The 14,422-nt window shown below is 37.4% G+C and overlaps 6 protein-coding genes across 6 annotated transcripts; 3 read left to right on the top strand and 3 right to left on the bottom strand.

Annotated features, from left to right (window-relative positions):
• Positions 1-41: 41 nt before the first annotated feature.
• On the bottom strand, positions 42-1,015 carry LOC116776113 (chorion class B protein PC10-like). Its single transcript, XM_032669216.2, has 2 exons — positions 968-1,015; positions 42-884 (listed from the first exon to the last, which is right to left on the bottom strand). Exons 1-2 carry the CDS (start codon positions 1,013-1,015, stop codon positions 273-275), a joined length of 660 nt encoding a protein of 219 aa, XP_032525107.2. The 3' UTR covers positions 42-272.
• On the top strand, positions 763-2,099 carry LOC116776289 (chorion class A protein Ld2/Ld41-like). Its single transcript, XM_061525348.1, has 2 exons — positions 763-1,304; positions 1,676-2,099. The coding sequence occupies exons 1-2, from the start codon at positions 1,254-1,256 to the stop codon at positions 2,072-2,074; spliced, it is 450 nt and encodes a 149-aa protein (XP_061381332.1). The 5' UTR covers positions 763-1,253; the 3' UTR covers positions 2,075-2,099.
• A 4,515-nt stretch (positions 2,100-6,614) lies between these two features.
• Positions 6,615-7,138, bottom strand: LOC116776111 (chorion class CA protein ERA.1-like). Its single transcript, XM_061525449.1, has 2 exons — positions 7,088-7,138; positions 6,615-7,016 (listed from the first exon to the last, which is right to left on the bottom strand). Exons 1-2 carry the CDS (start codon positions 7,136-7,138, stop codon positions 6,615-6,617), a joined length of 453 nt encoding a protein of 150 aa, XP_061381433.1.
• Positions 7,139-7,323: 185 nt separating this feature from the next.
• Positions 7,324-8,334, top strand: LOC133319789 (chorion class CB protein M5H4-like). Its single transcript, XM_061525448.1, has 2 exons — positions 7,324-7,498; positions 7,642-8,334. Exons 1-2 carry the CDS (start codon positions 7,454-7,456, stop codon positions 8,332-8,334), a joined length of 738 nt encoding a protein of 245 aa, XP_061381432.1. The 5' UTR covers positions 7,324-7,453.
• A 2,790-nt stretch (positions 8,335-11,124) lies between these two features.
• On the bottom strand, positions 11,125-12,163 carry LOC116776415 (chorion class CB protein M5H4-like). Its single transcript, XM_032669617.2, has 2 exons — positions 11,917-12,163; positions 11,125-11,836 (listed from the first exon to the last, which is right to left on the bottom strand). Exons 1-2 carry the CDS (start codon positions 11,965-11,967, stop codon positions 11,144-11,146), a joined length of 744 nt encoding a protein of 247 aa, XP_032525508.2. The 5' UTR covers positions 11,968-12,163; the 3' UTR covers positions 11,125-11,143.
• A 32-nt stretch (positions 12,164-12,195) lies between these two features.
• Positions 12,196-12,957, top strand: LOC116776110 (chorion class CA protein ERA.1-like). The gene is made up of 2 exons (XM_032669212.2): positions 12,196-12,355; positions 12,556-12,957. Exons 1-2 carry the CDS (start codon positions 12,305-12,307, stop codon positions 12,955-12,957), a joined length of 453 nt encoding a protein of 150 aa, XP_032525103.2. The 5' UTR covers positions 12,196-12,304.
• The last annotated feature ends 1,465 nt before the right edge of the window (positions 12,958-14,422 follow it).

The following is a 14,422-nucleotide window of genomic DNA, read 5'->3' as shown; positions in this document are numbered from 1 at the left end:
ATACACACACACGCACGCACGCACGCACGCGCACACACACACACACGTTATATTTATATTTTGACAGTAACTGTGAATCTAACTATTTAACTATGTTGGATTATAAACATATATTTGTCACACAATACATATAATATGAAAGTTTTTCTGTTTTTCTCTAAAACATGTATGTAAGTAAGAATTTTGGAAATTCAAAAGCAATCTGATCTAAAATTGTTTTATTACAAATCGAATATGAATTAAGGCATTACAATTCAATACTGGGATATGTTTTAATAAGTAGCACCACAACCGCATCCGCCAAAACGAGTTCCAGCTGCGAATACGGCTCCAGGAAGAGCAGCTTCCGCAACTGGTCCAGCTAAACCGTTCAAGCCATAAGCTGGAGCGGAAATACCGGCTTCAAAACCGAGAGGACCCACGCCGTAACCAGCATAGTCTTCGTTGATCATAGCGACATTTCCATTACCACAGGCATAAGAGACAGCCCCAGCACCATCAGTCGGCAGAGCTCCTTCTAAAGCCACAGCACCCAAGAATGGAATAGTGCCAGCAACGGACAACGGTCCTTCGTATGCATTCTCAGACGTCATAGTCACACCAGTGGCAGCTATTGGCGATGCACTGGTAACAGCTAAACCACCTCCATTAGAAGCGCTAAGAAATGCAGGTGATGCAAGGAAGGCGGAATAGTTAGGACCGGCTCCGGCAGCATAAACAGCAGAAGCACAAGGAGCTGCTGCACCTAAAGCTGCCACTGATTCCAGCGCAAGAGGGTTAGAGGCGGACCAACCATTATCCCAGGCTAAAGGATTGCCAGCTGTCCAAGCTAAATCGTCAGCTGCATATCCATTGTAAGGTCCCAAACATTGTGCAGAAAAACCCTAAAATATTAAAAAAATATATAGTTATTTAGTACAAACAGTAAGTTACTTTATTAATTTATAAGGAAAGAGTGAATTCTGACCTGAATTAAAAGGGCCTGAAGACAAACGAACAGCGTTCTCTTGAACATATTTCGCTTCAACACAATGAAAGTGAGAATAATTTATTTTAATTAATATTGTTTTTTTATACTAACTCGTTACCAAATAGCATACGTAATATTGTGAAAATTTTGTAATTGATAAAATGCGCTTTCAAATAGATACCTAATTCTTTTAGTTACGTAACAATAGTGGCCTAACGCACGCCTTATAAATACATATTAGATTTTTTATATTACACTGTGGACTCCTACTTGACAAACCAACATGTCACTCTTCAGCCTGCTCCTCATATGCATCCAAGCTTGCTTGGTACAGGTAAGTCGTGATGCCAAGATATTTAAATCTATTTTTTATGAATTTTTTATATACATAAATTCACAAATTTATCTACCAAGAAATAATTAAATCCCTCGAAGGACCAAGACAATTTGCAGTTAAATCTCTTCCCCCTTTCTATAATTTTCCAATTGTTTTTCCAATTATATTTTCCAATTGTTTTTCCAATTATATTTCAAGTCTATATTGCTTTATATCATAGCCAGAATAATCGCTGTAGATTGAATAGATATTAATCAAAACTTGGTATGTCGAATAGTTCAGACAACTTAATTAACACAAGAACTATACATAACTTTTATTCGATTAAAGTATTTTTATTATATCATATAATTTATTTTCAATTGCAGAATGTGTTCAGCCAATGCCTCGGCGCTGGTCCTCTCGCTAACGGCTTAGGTCTGGGCTACGGAGCAGGGCTCGGTCCATACGCTGCGGGTTTGGGCCAGGTTGAGGCTCTAGCTGGTCCCTATGGTGCTGGTTTGGGTCTCGGTGCAGGTCCAGCGCTCGTTCCTGAGTTGGTTGCTCCAGGTGTGTCACCCTTCGGCTTGGACGCTCTTGCTGGCGCTTACGGAGGTGCTGGTATAGGTGATATAGCAGTCGCTGGTGAGATGCCCGTCGCTGGAACCACCCTCGTCACTGGACAGGTGCCCATACTCGGAGCTGTTCGCTTCGCTGGTGACCTGCCGGCCGCTGGCACAGTCTCCATCGCTGGCAGCTGCGGATGTGGCGGATCTTACATCTACTGATCATGATTGAGATGGTTTCAATAAATAGTTTAATATCTTTATCCCTATATTTCATCTTTTATTTACAACTAAGTTACTTTATTGCTTCAAAAGAGGTCAATTAAAATAATTTAAATGATTTTTTTGTACATAAATCTTAGGTATAGTTCAGCTATCTTTAATGTACGAACAGTCTTCGGGGGTTATAGTACTAAACGCTTAGTGTGTAGTGTGTAAACTTGGACTATTCGTTCTGAAATAAAGCATTCATTAACAAGTAAATCCCCCTTAGGTTATACAACAAATGACTTTGGTCGAAAGTTGTCGAAATAGTTCAATATAAATATTTTTATTAAAACGAGGAAATTAATTTTAACAGCATTTTATATGAAAAAAATAATACAGTGAAGTTCTTACGCGAATGAGTGAGGATAGTGTTGCTGGACTGTTAGTTAATGAGCTGTTGTTGCCGCTGTTAGCTCTTGCTGATGTCCCGTTCTTTTCGCCCAGTGCCATACAGAGTTGTAAGGAAGGGTAGACTTGATTTTTATTTTATTAAAGCAAACATCACCACCAGAGAAATCAGTGTTCAATGGAAGAATTTCCCGTGATTCCTTATTAAATTTACCAGACATTTTCTTTCACATGCGCTCCAAATAGCAATTAAATTTAACAGAAAATATTAAATGTAACACCAGTCAAATAAAGAGTTTATGACCGACTGACTTTTATCACTTTTTTGATACAACCGTATCGGATGGCAAGAATGAGAGCATAATAGGTGTATGTATATTCAAATAAACATACAACACGAGGTTTGTAGCGACGTATTTGTATGGAGAACAAGTAATTCTGACACAGTCAGCTCATTCAGCAGGCATTCAGATCGGTACGACGGAAAATTAAGAAATCGTTGGCGGTAGATGATAAACAAGACCAACTGACAGACATTCACATCTCGTCTGTCCGTGATCACGGTTGCTGCGATGTAACCGAAATATAGTATGCTGTTAAAAATGATTATAAACGTGTAGTAAATCCGAAAAATTATAGATTTATTTCAATGAATACTCGCGAAAATCTTAGATCTCATTATAAGTAATGCTATTTACAGCCACATTAGCTGGAAAGCGGCGCCAGTAGCAGTGGGTTTAAACAACATGCGCTAGGTGGTCGAAATACATCATTTATTTTTATAATAATAATAAAATAAGAACTATAATTCAAATTTTCTAGTTACGTTCGGCCAAACTAATTAATAATATTAATATATAAAATAATATATAATTATTAAACACATTTATTTTATGTGAGATCAAAACCTCTCAGCATTCCATGGATTCACCGTGCTGGTGCCGGGTCCATCGTTGCAGGGAGAGGAGCTTCAACAGTGCCTGGGACTTGCAACCCCGGTGTAGGTTTAAGGGCCCCTATCTAACGCGTTAAATGCTCACCTCCACCGTCCAAGCTCCTCTCTCTACCTAACCAAATATGAAACGAAAACTTTTCTTTATTATTATAAGTTCTTACGCGCAACACATTTTTTTATCATTTAAAATATAGTTAGCTGTTTAAACTTACAACCATAATGCCATACAACAAGATAGAATCCGTCACTTCTCAGAAATTTCCATTTATTATTAGGAGTTCATGATATGGGTTACACAAATCTATTTTAAAATCACATATTATTTTACTTAGTCGAAACAACTGGAAACGGCTTATCATTTTTCATTTTCCGAGTTAATACGAAAAACAATACGCTAGTTAAGACGTATTTCTTAACGAACTTACAGCTGAAGATAAAAATAATGAAATTAATTAGTTATAATTGATAATAGTTTATATAAAATAGATTCTTATAAAGTATTAAGTTTTTCAATGTTTACGCAAAATGAATTCGATTAACAAATTGATCCGTACAAAAAGTTTGTTTAAATTAATAAAACGTCTCGTCTGTCCGTGATCACGGTTGCTGAAAAGTAACCGAGACGTCGGGAATATGGTAGTTTTTTACAAAAAATAAATCACTCGTAGTATATCAATATATTAGTTTCATTTAAATGAATAAAACTCGAGAAAGTCTTAGATCACATTATTAAAACACTTCCCACACAAATCGATACCAAAAAAAATATTGCAGACGTAATTTGTTATCTCGTTTTACGTTTTAAAATGCTTTTATATCTGCATTAAAATTAACGTATAATATTTTTGGTATATCATTGATTGTTAACCAAATTCATTACACTTATATATTATAAAAAAATAATAATAATTTAAATCTGTTCTGTCGATGTATGCTTAAAACAAGGCCATATGTATGTACGCCCTTGTTATACTTCCTAATAACTTAACCACAACAATATTGCTACAAGTTTTTAAATTTTATATTACCTAGGTAACACTGAAAATGTTTAGAAAATTAAAAACGGCTTAATGGAGAAAGTTGATAATACTTTTATTGTTTTCCGAAGTAATCTCTGTTCCTCTCTACACATCGTCGCATTCGATGGAACCAATGATAAAAGCTCTTCTATGGTATGTTTGAACGCTTTCACCGCATCTACAATGCTGGTAAAGCGAATTACTCGAATATTATTTTCAGTTCTTGGGAATAAATAAAAGCCCCAGGACGCCAGGTCAGGACTGTATGCATATGATTCATTATCTCAATACCTGTCATAGTCAAGTATTCAACAGTACGTTTTGTGTAGTACGCTGCAGCATTGTCGTGGTGAAGGAGAATCCTGCTTCGAGGACGTTGCTGTCGAGTTCTTTCCAAGACAACAGGCAAACAGCGATTGACATACCAGTCTTGTTTTATCCCGGGGGAATATGTTCTTCACATACCCGACCTAGTGGGGACAGGGCCGGGTTCGCTATTGCGCACCGCAACACAACGGCTGTCTGCGATCCAGACTCGTTCTTGAGGGGGACCTACACCTCCCCCTTCCACTCGCTGTTTCGCTTCCGCTCCCTTTCTGCCTCTTCTTTAGTCGACAATACTGTCTTGGCAAAGAGTTCAATGGCCTGCCAGGCCTGCTCACCCACTGTGCCGTGTTCTCCTCTTGACAAACCAGTCTGCAGTAACTCACTCAATTTTCTAGCAAACTTTCGAGAAATGACCTTTCCGTCCAAAGAATCAGACAATCATCTTTTTTCCTTGACGTCTTCCTTCCTTTACTTTAGTTAGCCGATCCTCGAAAGGAGACACCAACTGAGCTGAGTGTCTTCTGGTGTCGGGTTCGTAGCAATATATCCAGCTTTCATCGCCTTAGACGATGTTAAATACAGCATTTGGGTCACCACCGTTGAATTTATCTAAAATTTGAAGACATCAGTCCATTCGAAGGTGTTTCTGGTCGTCGGTTAAAATATGGAGAATCCATCTTGTACAAAGCCTCCTGACGCTAAATGTTCGTTTGATATTTTTTGAACTTGACTTATACAAATTCCCAGGCTTACTTGTATCTGCTGATAGATCACTCTCTTATCTTCCTCTATCACTCGTCGCACAGCACTGATGTTATCTTCAGTAGTCGCTGTTAAAGGACGTCCCTCAAGCAAATCATCACTGAGATTGCTACGTCCACACTTAAACTCATTAAACCAATTGTAAATAGTGGCACGAGATGGGGCTTCATTAAAAAATGCTAATCGCAGCCTATTATAGCTTTGTTGTTGAGTAAATTCACAACGAAAGTCGTAATTAGTCATTGGCCGATAACTCTCTCGCGTTAGGTTTATTTTCGCGTGTGACAAGAATTTTAGATTTGACGCCAATTTACAAAAACAAATGAAAAATGAATGTAGTATAGTACATTGGGTTACCAAAGAGTTGTAAAATTGAAATTCAAAAAAAATATTTTCATTACCAATGTTCCCAACTTGCCTGTTCTAAACATTTTCAGTGTTACCCGCGTAAAGAAAAATAGTAATATTTACAAGTATATTATGTATACTTTAAATAATTTACAAAAGATATCTCCTCGTTAATTGATAAATACCTTTTAAAATACTTTGAAAATATAAAAAAATTTTAATGTGAAAACTGAAATTAATTTAAAAATTTCTGAACACAAATAGATTCTACCCTCATTTTATTTGGTCCTTAATTCTACATATAGTTCCTTTTTAGCTTAATATCATTGGATCTCGCTTGTTAGGACCACACAAACAAATAGGACTTGATCCTGGATTCCGAACAGTTCAGTATCGCTCTTAGAAAGGACAATTTTCTTCATGAACGTTATTTATTTACGTGCTTTGATCTAAAAATGTTCTTTCACGGCTTGTGTTTGTATAGTGAAATTAATTCTATTCACTTGTCTTTTTTTTTTAAATAATGAAGGCAACAATCATTCTTCCTTCCAACAGCTAGAATTATACTTCTAAATACAAAGAATACCATCTAAAACTAAATAATTCTTGTACGTGAGATTTTAAGTGTTGTGTTGAGTTGTTTAATTTTACGAGGAAGTAATTTTAAATCAGAGGTTAGAAATTTAAAAGAAGAAAATTTATTAATCTTTATATTTTCGAATCTGAAATCTTATTATTAGTATAAATAAGCTCCGGCACCACATCCGCAGCTGCCAGCGATGGAGACTGTGCCAGCGGCCGGCAGGTCACCAGCGAAGCGAACAGCTCCGAGTATGGGCACCTGTCCAGCGACGAGGGTGGTTCCAGCGACGGGCATCTCACCAGCGACTGCTATATCACCTATACCAGCACCTCCGTAAGCACCAGCAAGAGCGTCCAAGCCGAAGGGTGACACACCTGGAGCAACCAACTCTGGAACGAGCGCTGGACCTACACCGAGTCCCAAACCAGCTCCATAGGGACCAGCTAGAGTCTCAACCTGGCCCAAACCCGCAGCGTATGGACCTAGCCCTGCTCCGTAGCCCAAACCTAAGCCGTTAGCGAGAGGACCAGCGCCGAGGCATTGGCTGAACACATTCTGCAAACAATAGCTTATGTAGGTTTCATGTTATATTTGAGACGAAAATATTATTTAATAGTAATTCTTACCTGCACCAAGCAAGCTTGGAAACAGAAGAACAACACAGCAAAGATGGACATGTTTTACGTACTGTTAAGATATCAGAATTAAAATTTTAGGTACAACATCGTATTTTATAGTGCATTCATAAAATTGCAAAATGTCCCCCGTCTGACATACGTGACCGTAACTATTGATTTTGTTCGACATATTGTAATAACATAACACAGTTGCGTCGTTATCATAATGACATAATTATTATTTACTCATAAAATTTATATCAATTTTATTAAGAGGGTTTCATTAACTCGTGTTTTGTAACTTGTGTATATAAAATGAGAAGTCCAAGTGCATACAATCATTCTAGATATCATCGTTGATCGGAACAATTAAAAATGTTTAAAATTGTATTTGTCTGTTTACAAGCGCTCTTCATACAAGTAAGTATATACATATTTTATTATAGAAACAACTAAACTGTTTAGATTACGTATATTATTGATAAAAATAATATCAGTAATGTCACTAGACCGCATGAAACCTATAGGAGATTTCATAAATACAAAATTCATTTTTCTTACAGAGCATCTCAGCTCAATGTATTGGAGCATACAACGGCCTGGCCGCTGGTGGTTGGCCCGCTTCTAATGCCGTGGCCTGGGAGAACGGCATGAACTGGCCGGGAAGTGCGTTGTCTTGGGAAGCTGGTGTTCCTTACGGAGCTGGACCTTGTACTGCTTCATCACTCGGCGCTTCCTACTCTGCCGCATCTTTGGCCGCTGCTCCATTAGCCGCTGAATGGGGAGCTGGTTACTCGCCAGCAGGTCTCGCTGCCTCTAACGGTGGTGGACTCGCCATAAACAGTTACTCCCCCATCGCTCCTACTGGCGTTTCTATGAACTCTGAAAATATGTACGAAGGAGCGTTGGCTGTTTCTGGCGCTGTTCCATTCCTTGGCGCTGTGGCTTTAGAAGGAAATCTACCTACAGGAGGAGCAGGCGCTGTAGCGTACGGATGTGGCAACGGCAACATAGCCATGTTGAGTGAAGACTATGCTGGCACCGGTTTCGGAGCTGGTTTGGCTGGACCAGCTTATGGTTACAATGGTCTCGCTGGTCCACTCGCCCTGGAAGCCGGTAACCTTGGACCAGCTTATGGTTACAATGGGCTCGCTGGTCCACTCGCCCTGGAAGCCGGTAACCTTGGACCAGCTTATGGTTACAATAATTACAACGGCGCAAGAATTGGAGGTTGCGGATGTGGGGCCATCTATTAATTATAAAGTAATCTTTATTATTTGTTGTGATTGTTTCTATGTTTTAATTGAAATATACCGAATGTATTAGAAGAAACTAATCTATTTTTTCATCAAACTTAAACAATAAAAAAATTAAAAGAACGAGCTAAATGCTGAAGTATTAACAATTGAAAGAAAATAACGGAGAATAGTATCTAAATATAAAAACTAACCAAATTAAAAGCTCAAAACAGCATCTATACAGTAAACATTTTCACATCTGGCTTAGTGGAGCACAATCAATATTTTCGAAGTGCTATTTTCTTTTGGGGGGTAAACTGGTTCGTAACGTAACGTAACGTAACGTAAAGCGTTACGTAACCACTGAGTATAGTTTCTTTTTTTCTAACGTACACAACAAAGTGTCTCGAGTAATATTGAATATGTTCATGAACAGATAATAAGTTTAATGTATATACAACTTAAGTAATACCCTAAACTTTTTATAAGTTAAATAATTTCTATTTTAAATAGTTTAAATAACTTCTGTTGAGGCGCAAATATATATTATTTTTATCTTTTTTACGGGTATTATTTTCGTCAGATCAAACGTCAGGACATTTAAATAAAAATATAAAATATAAAATGATCACGACTTCTGTAAAACAAACGAATATGGTATAATGATGCGATAAAAACTATCAAAAAAATAATAATAAATTAAATATCTTATCAAAATACTTTCACTTAAGTGATTTATCTTAAAAATCTTAGTTGTCATTATAATTTCGTCTTTTTTTTTGTACAACTTGCTTGTAAGAGAACGGAATCATCTAATCTATCCTAAATTGCTATTTATTGTTTGTTATAAAATGATATCAGATACATTATAATACATTTTTTTATGAGAAAGGTGAGAATTGAGCAGACGGCCTACTTGATGGGCAGTAGTCACTGTCGCCCATAGTCATCTGCAAGATAAGTTAAGTTGCGGATGTGTTGCCAACTTTGGTTGTGGAAGAGAGAGGGGAAAGGGAAAGGCAACCGTCTCTCTCACTCGTCGGACGAAACGCATTTAAAGACTACTTCACGCCGATCTTCTGTGAGAAGGTGGTACTTCCCCGGTCGAGCCGGCCCGGTTTGAGGTGTAGTAACTTGATCACAGCTAGGCTCTACCGCCTCATGTTGGTTCAACCACCTAAGCTAGGATCTATCACCTAAATCCATTTTTATACGCCTAAAACATTTATATGTTCCATGGTCTTATTAAATCAAAATTGTAATAAAAATTATCATAACACAATCAGATATTCAGTTTAAAAACCTTAATTATTCTTTTACTGAGACAACTATAACTCTTTCTTAACTCTTATAAAAAAAAAAGTTATAATGAAAATTCCAACAACAAAATATAATTTGAATATGTATACTTGAAATGTCAATTAACGTATATTTAGAACCGAACGCATGTATCCTGACACTTACGCGAATGAGCGAGATATTTATTACTACACTTTAAGTTGAAGCTAATGAATGACGTTACCCTGTCTATCTAGTCTACTGAGCGCCTTTCATTTCACCCCTATTATATTATATAAACCTTTAAAAACCGTTATATAAATGAAAATGTATATTTAATATAATGGAAATATTTATCTTTTAAAAAAGTTGTCAATTCCGGGGTGGCTTATTGGAGGATTGCATAATGTCTGCATAACCAACCGGCAGTATAATGTGAGCTCAGTTTAAAATTATATTACATAAAATACACTTTGTATGTTACGATCTTGATTAAAGTACAAAACGTTGTAATATATTTATTTTTCTCGTGTATTTAATTCACTGGCGAATTCCATATAACCGGTAAAATAGCAACAAAAAACAGAAATCCTCACAAACATACACCAATTTCAACGTCAATGGTAATTAATTATAAACAAGGTGTGACATTCATTTTTTCTGTTGGCATAAGAAATGGAAGCGAGAGGTATAACAGAGAAATCCCTCTACAACTTGCTAAAAGACAGGCCTGCCAAGAACTAACATCATTTCATTATTGGAACGTGCGTCGAAGGCAGCCCTAGCAGGTTCGTTTCAAATTTGCTTAGGCAGAGAGAGGAGCTTGGACAGTGGAGGTGAGCGTTTAACGCGCGTGAGATAGGGAACCCTTAAACCTACACCTGGGTCTCAAGTCCCAGGCACTGTTGAAGCTCCTCTCCCTGCAACGATGGACCCGCCACCCGCACTGTGAATCCATGGAATGCTGAGAGGTTTCGTCTCATAATTAGTTCTTCAAATAATCCAGAAAATTTTAGATTGATATGACAACTAGAATTTTTTTAATTCATGTGACATATAGACCTCAATTTAATTTGAGAAAAATAATTTAAAGCTAGCCTTATAATCTAGAATAAAATACTACTTATAGAATTAGAGTACGTCTTTTAGAATGATCTCGAACAACTCCTGATGTAGTCAATTCCCTTAACACGTGTTTGTATCGTCTCAATAAATACGGAGCGTTACTAGTTATTCAAAAGTCTTCACACAAAGTGGTAATAATCAAGGGATGGTTGTAAAATTTATACGACGATAGCGTTGTTCATCGTAAAAACTGATTGTATAATAATATCCAAATAAAGTTTTGTCTTTGTATCCTTGTAAGTTGTACCTCAAGAGGAACCGGTAAATATTTAACTTAAGATTTGATTTGAACATTAACTGAATCAATGAATTAGGCTAGTGAAATAATAAAATGTGAAATATTTTTATGTTTTATAATTAATCATTCTAGAAAACAAATTAGTAAAATAAAAAAAAACGGTTCAATTATCTTCTGTAACTGGATTTAGTAGAGAGCGCCACATCCGCAACCTCCAATTCTTGCGCCGTTGTAATTATTGTAACCATAAGCTGGTCCAAGGTTACCGGCTTCCAGGGCGAGTGGACCAGCGAGCCCATTGTAACCATAAGCTGGTCCAAGGTTACCGGCTTCCAGGGCGAGTGAACCACCGAGACCATTGTAACCATAAGCTGGTCCAGCCAAACCAGCGCCGAAGCTGGCGCCAGCATAGTCTTCACTCAACATGGCTACGTTGCCGTTGCCACATCCGTACGCTACAGCGCCTGCTCCTCCTGTAGGTAGATTTCCTTCTAAAGCCACAGCGCCAAGGAATGGAACAGCACCAGAAACAGCCAACGGCCCTTCGTACATATTTTCAGAGTTCATAGAAACGCCAGTAGGAGCGATGGGGGAGTAACTGTTTATGGCGAGTCCACCACCGTTAGAGGCAGCGAGACCTGCTGGCGAGTAACCAGCACCCCATTCAGCGGCTAATGGAGCAGCGGCCAAAGATGCTGCAGAGTAGGAAGCGCCGAGTGATGAAGCAGCACAAGATCCAGCTCCGTAAGGAACACCAGCTTCCCAAGACAACGCACTTCCCGGCCAGTTCATGCCGTTCTCCCAGGCCACGGCATTAGAAGCGGGCCAACCACCAGCGGCCAGGCCGTTGTATGCTCCAATACATTGAGCCAAGAGACCCTGCGTATAAAATTTTTATATAACAAAATAGAAGAAAGTGCATTCTACTACAGTTCAATAATAACTAACATTTTCCTTACCTGTATAAATAAGCTCTGTAAACAGACAAATACAACTGTTTTCGTGGACATTTTAAGTGTTTTTTTTTAATGTTTAAGTCACTGAATGAACTTTCTCTAAAGAACAACCGTTTTATATTGGTGAAAGTGTCAAAATTACAAAATTAAATAAAACATTGATCAATCGCTGTTAATGTTATGTTATGTTTTAATATGAAGAACACTGATTGCAATAATTGTGTCACACTGATAATATAACTAGGTTCATATTTCCACCACGCACTCCTCCCGCCTTTTATGTCACGTACGGACAAGCCGTTTTTTATTTTGTAACTATTAATGCATATAGTATAAAAGACCATGTGATCACCGGACAATTATTCTGTTTACAGCATTCCAAATAATAAACATGTCCACCGTGACCGTTCTAGTTTCTTGCATCCAGGTTTTCTTGGCACAGGTGAGGGTAAACGCTTTTGCTCATAAAGTTTGGCATATAAATTATAAACTTATACTTATTATATATGTCGTTAATGTTCCCCAACAAAATATTGTGAAGATCTGTCAATAACAGCTCGGGTATAATGCTTATACAATGTTCATAAAATCGGACATCTCGTTTTTCATTCAAACACCAATAACGTGAAATAAATATTGCAGAATGTGTTCAGCCAATGCCTCGGCGCTGGTCCTCTCGCTAACGGCGTAGGTCTGGGCTACGGAGCAGGGCTCGGTCCATACGCTGCGGGTTTGGGCCAGGTTGAGGCTCTAGCTGGTCCCTATGGAGCTGGTTTGGGTCTCGGTGTAGGTCCAGCGCTCGTTCCAGAGTTGATTGCTCCAGGTGTGTCACCCTTCGGCTTGGACGCTCTTGCTGGTGCTTACGGAGGTGCTGGTATAGGTGATATAGCAGTCGCTGGTGAGATGCCCGTCGCTGGAACCACCCTCGTCGCTGGACAGGTGCCCATACTCGGAGCTGTTCGCTTCGCTGGTGACCTGCCGGCCGCTGGCACAGTCTCCATCGCTGGCAGCTGTGGTTGTGGTGCCGGAGCTTATTTATACTAAAAAAAATACTGTGTATTTGATGGGACTAGTATTTGTTTGAAATATATTATATGGATGTAATTTTTCGTCTTTTCTATCTTCCTATTTGAGAGCTGCTTCATTGTGTATATAGTATATAACTAATACTTTTAAGCCAATTTAGCATCCACTAGATCTGCTTATATTTTTTAGAAGAATTTAGCCAATGAAACTCACAGCGTGTTTATTTTTTTGCCCGACGAATTTAGGAATTTCTCCTGTTTCAAAAGGATTTTTGGGACTTAAAAATAGCGCATTTTTGTCTCCAAAATAATTAACAATATTTCTATTTCTATCTTACACACCAAAACAAAATTAATGAAATATAAAATATTCATAAAACTTTTCTGTTACCCAAACTGTTACTCAATCAGTATATGAAACCAAAATTGTCCATGAAACCTGTTCAATAATTTTATTAACAGAGTTATTAGAATTGTTTTTACGATAATATTGCCAAGGTCAGTCGTAATGCTAATAAGATCACGTAATGTGCGCCGTATGTGCGCCGTAATACTAGTCACATTCCGTAACATCGTGTGATGTGACTAAATCAAAATAAAAAATTGTACATAGAGTCCCTCCGCGTGGAAGAAGTGAAACTTCGTAACGTTGTAATGAAAACAGGAAGGGGTAGAAATTGATTTTTAATGGATTTTTGTGTTTTTACTAGAAAAACTTTATTAACATTACTTACAAGTCACAAGTCACAATTGATTGCCCGCATTCCCTCTCGCTCTGTCTCCTTTTATACACCCCTTCCCCCCCAGAAATTTTAAACGTTTAAAGCAACCTTGTTGGAAATCGCATAATAAGTTTCACTTCAATAAATCCAAGTCTTTTTTAGTAACATCAACTAAACAGCATACTATAAACTTTCGTCGTTTTACCTTCATGACATAGCTAGCTATTTATATCAATAAAAATAAATAGTCTCGTCAAAAACGGTCCAGCCGTGAGGTAAACCGATACAAACAGACTTACGAATAGACAAAAATTAAAAAAAAAAATTATATTATATCCGAATATGTATCGTGGGAATACAAATGCTTGAGGTAAATTACGGCTATTTTAATACATACAAACACTCAAATATTAATTACTTGTATATAACATGTATATATAATGTATGACTATATAACATTAGGTACATAACTATATAAATTAATTGATTTATTTAATCAAAAATTTTTATAGATCACACGTCAGAAACGAAGCATTTATGTGAATCAGACAAAATTATTATTGACTCAACGGCTTACAAAACTATCTTAAACAATTAAATGTCGCTTTCAAACAAGTAACTATTATTGAAAAGCAAACCTAAATATTAGAAATGCATTACAAACGAAAACAGTTCTCAGAATTTGTGATGTTCTTTTACTACTTCGTCCAAGCTTGTTGAAAAATATAATCCCTATCAAACGACTCGCATTGGGATAAACCA

This window comes from Danaus plexippus, chromosome 28 (genome assembly GCF_018135715.1).
Source record: "Danaus plexippus chromosome 28, MEX_DaPlex, whole genome shotgun sequence".
Taxonomy (NCBI): Eukaryota; Metazoa; Arthropoda; class Insecta; order Lepidoptera; family Nymphalidae; genus Danaus; species Danaus plexippus.
This window is presented reverse-complemented; position numbering and strand designations above follow the sequence as displayed.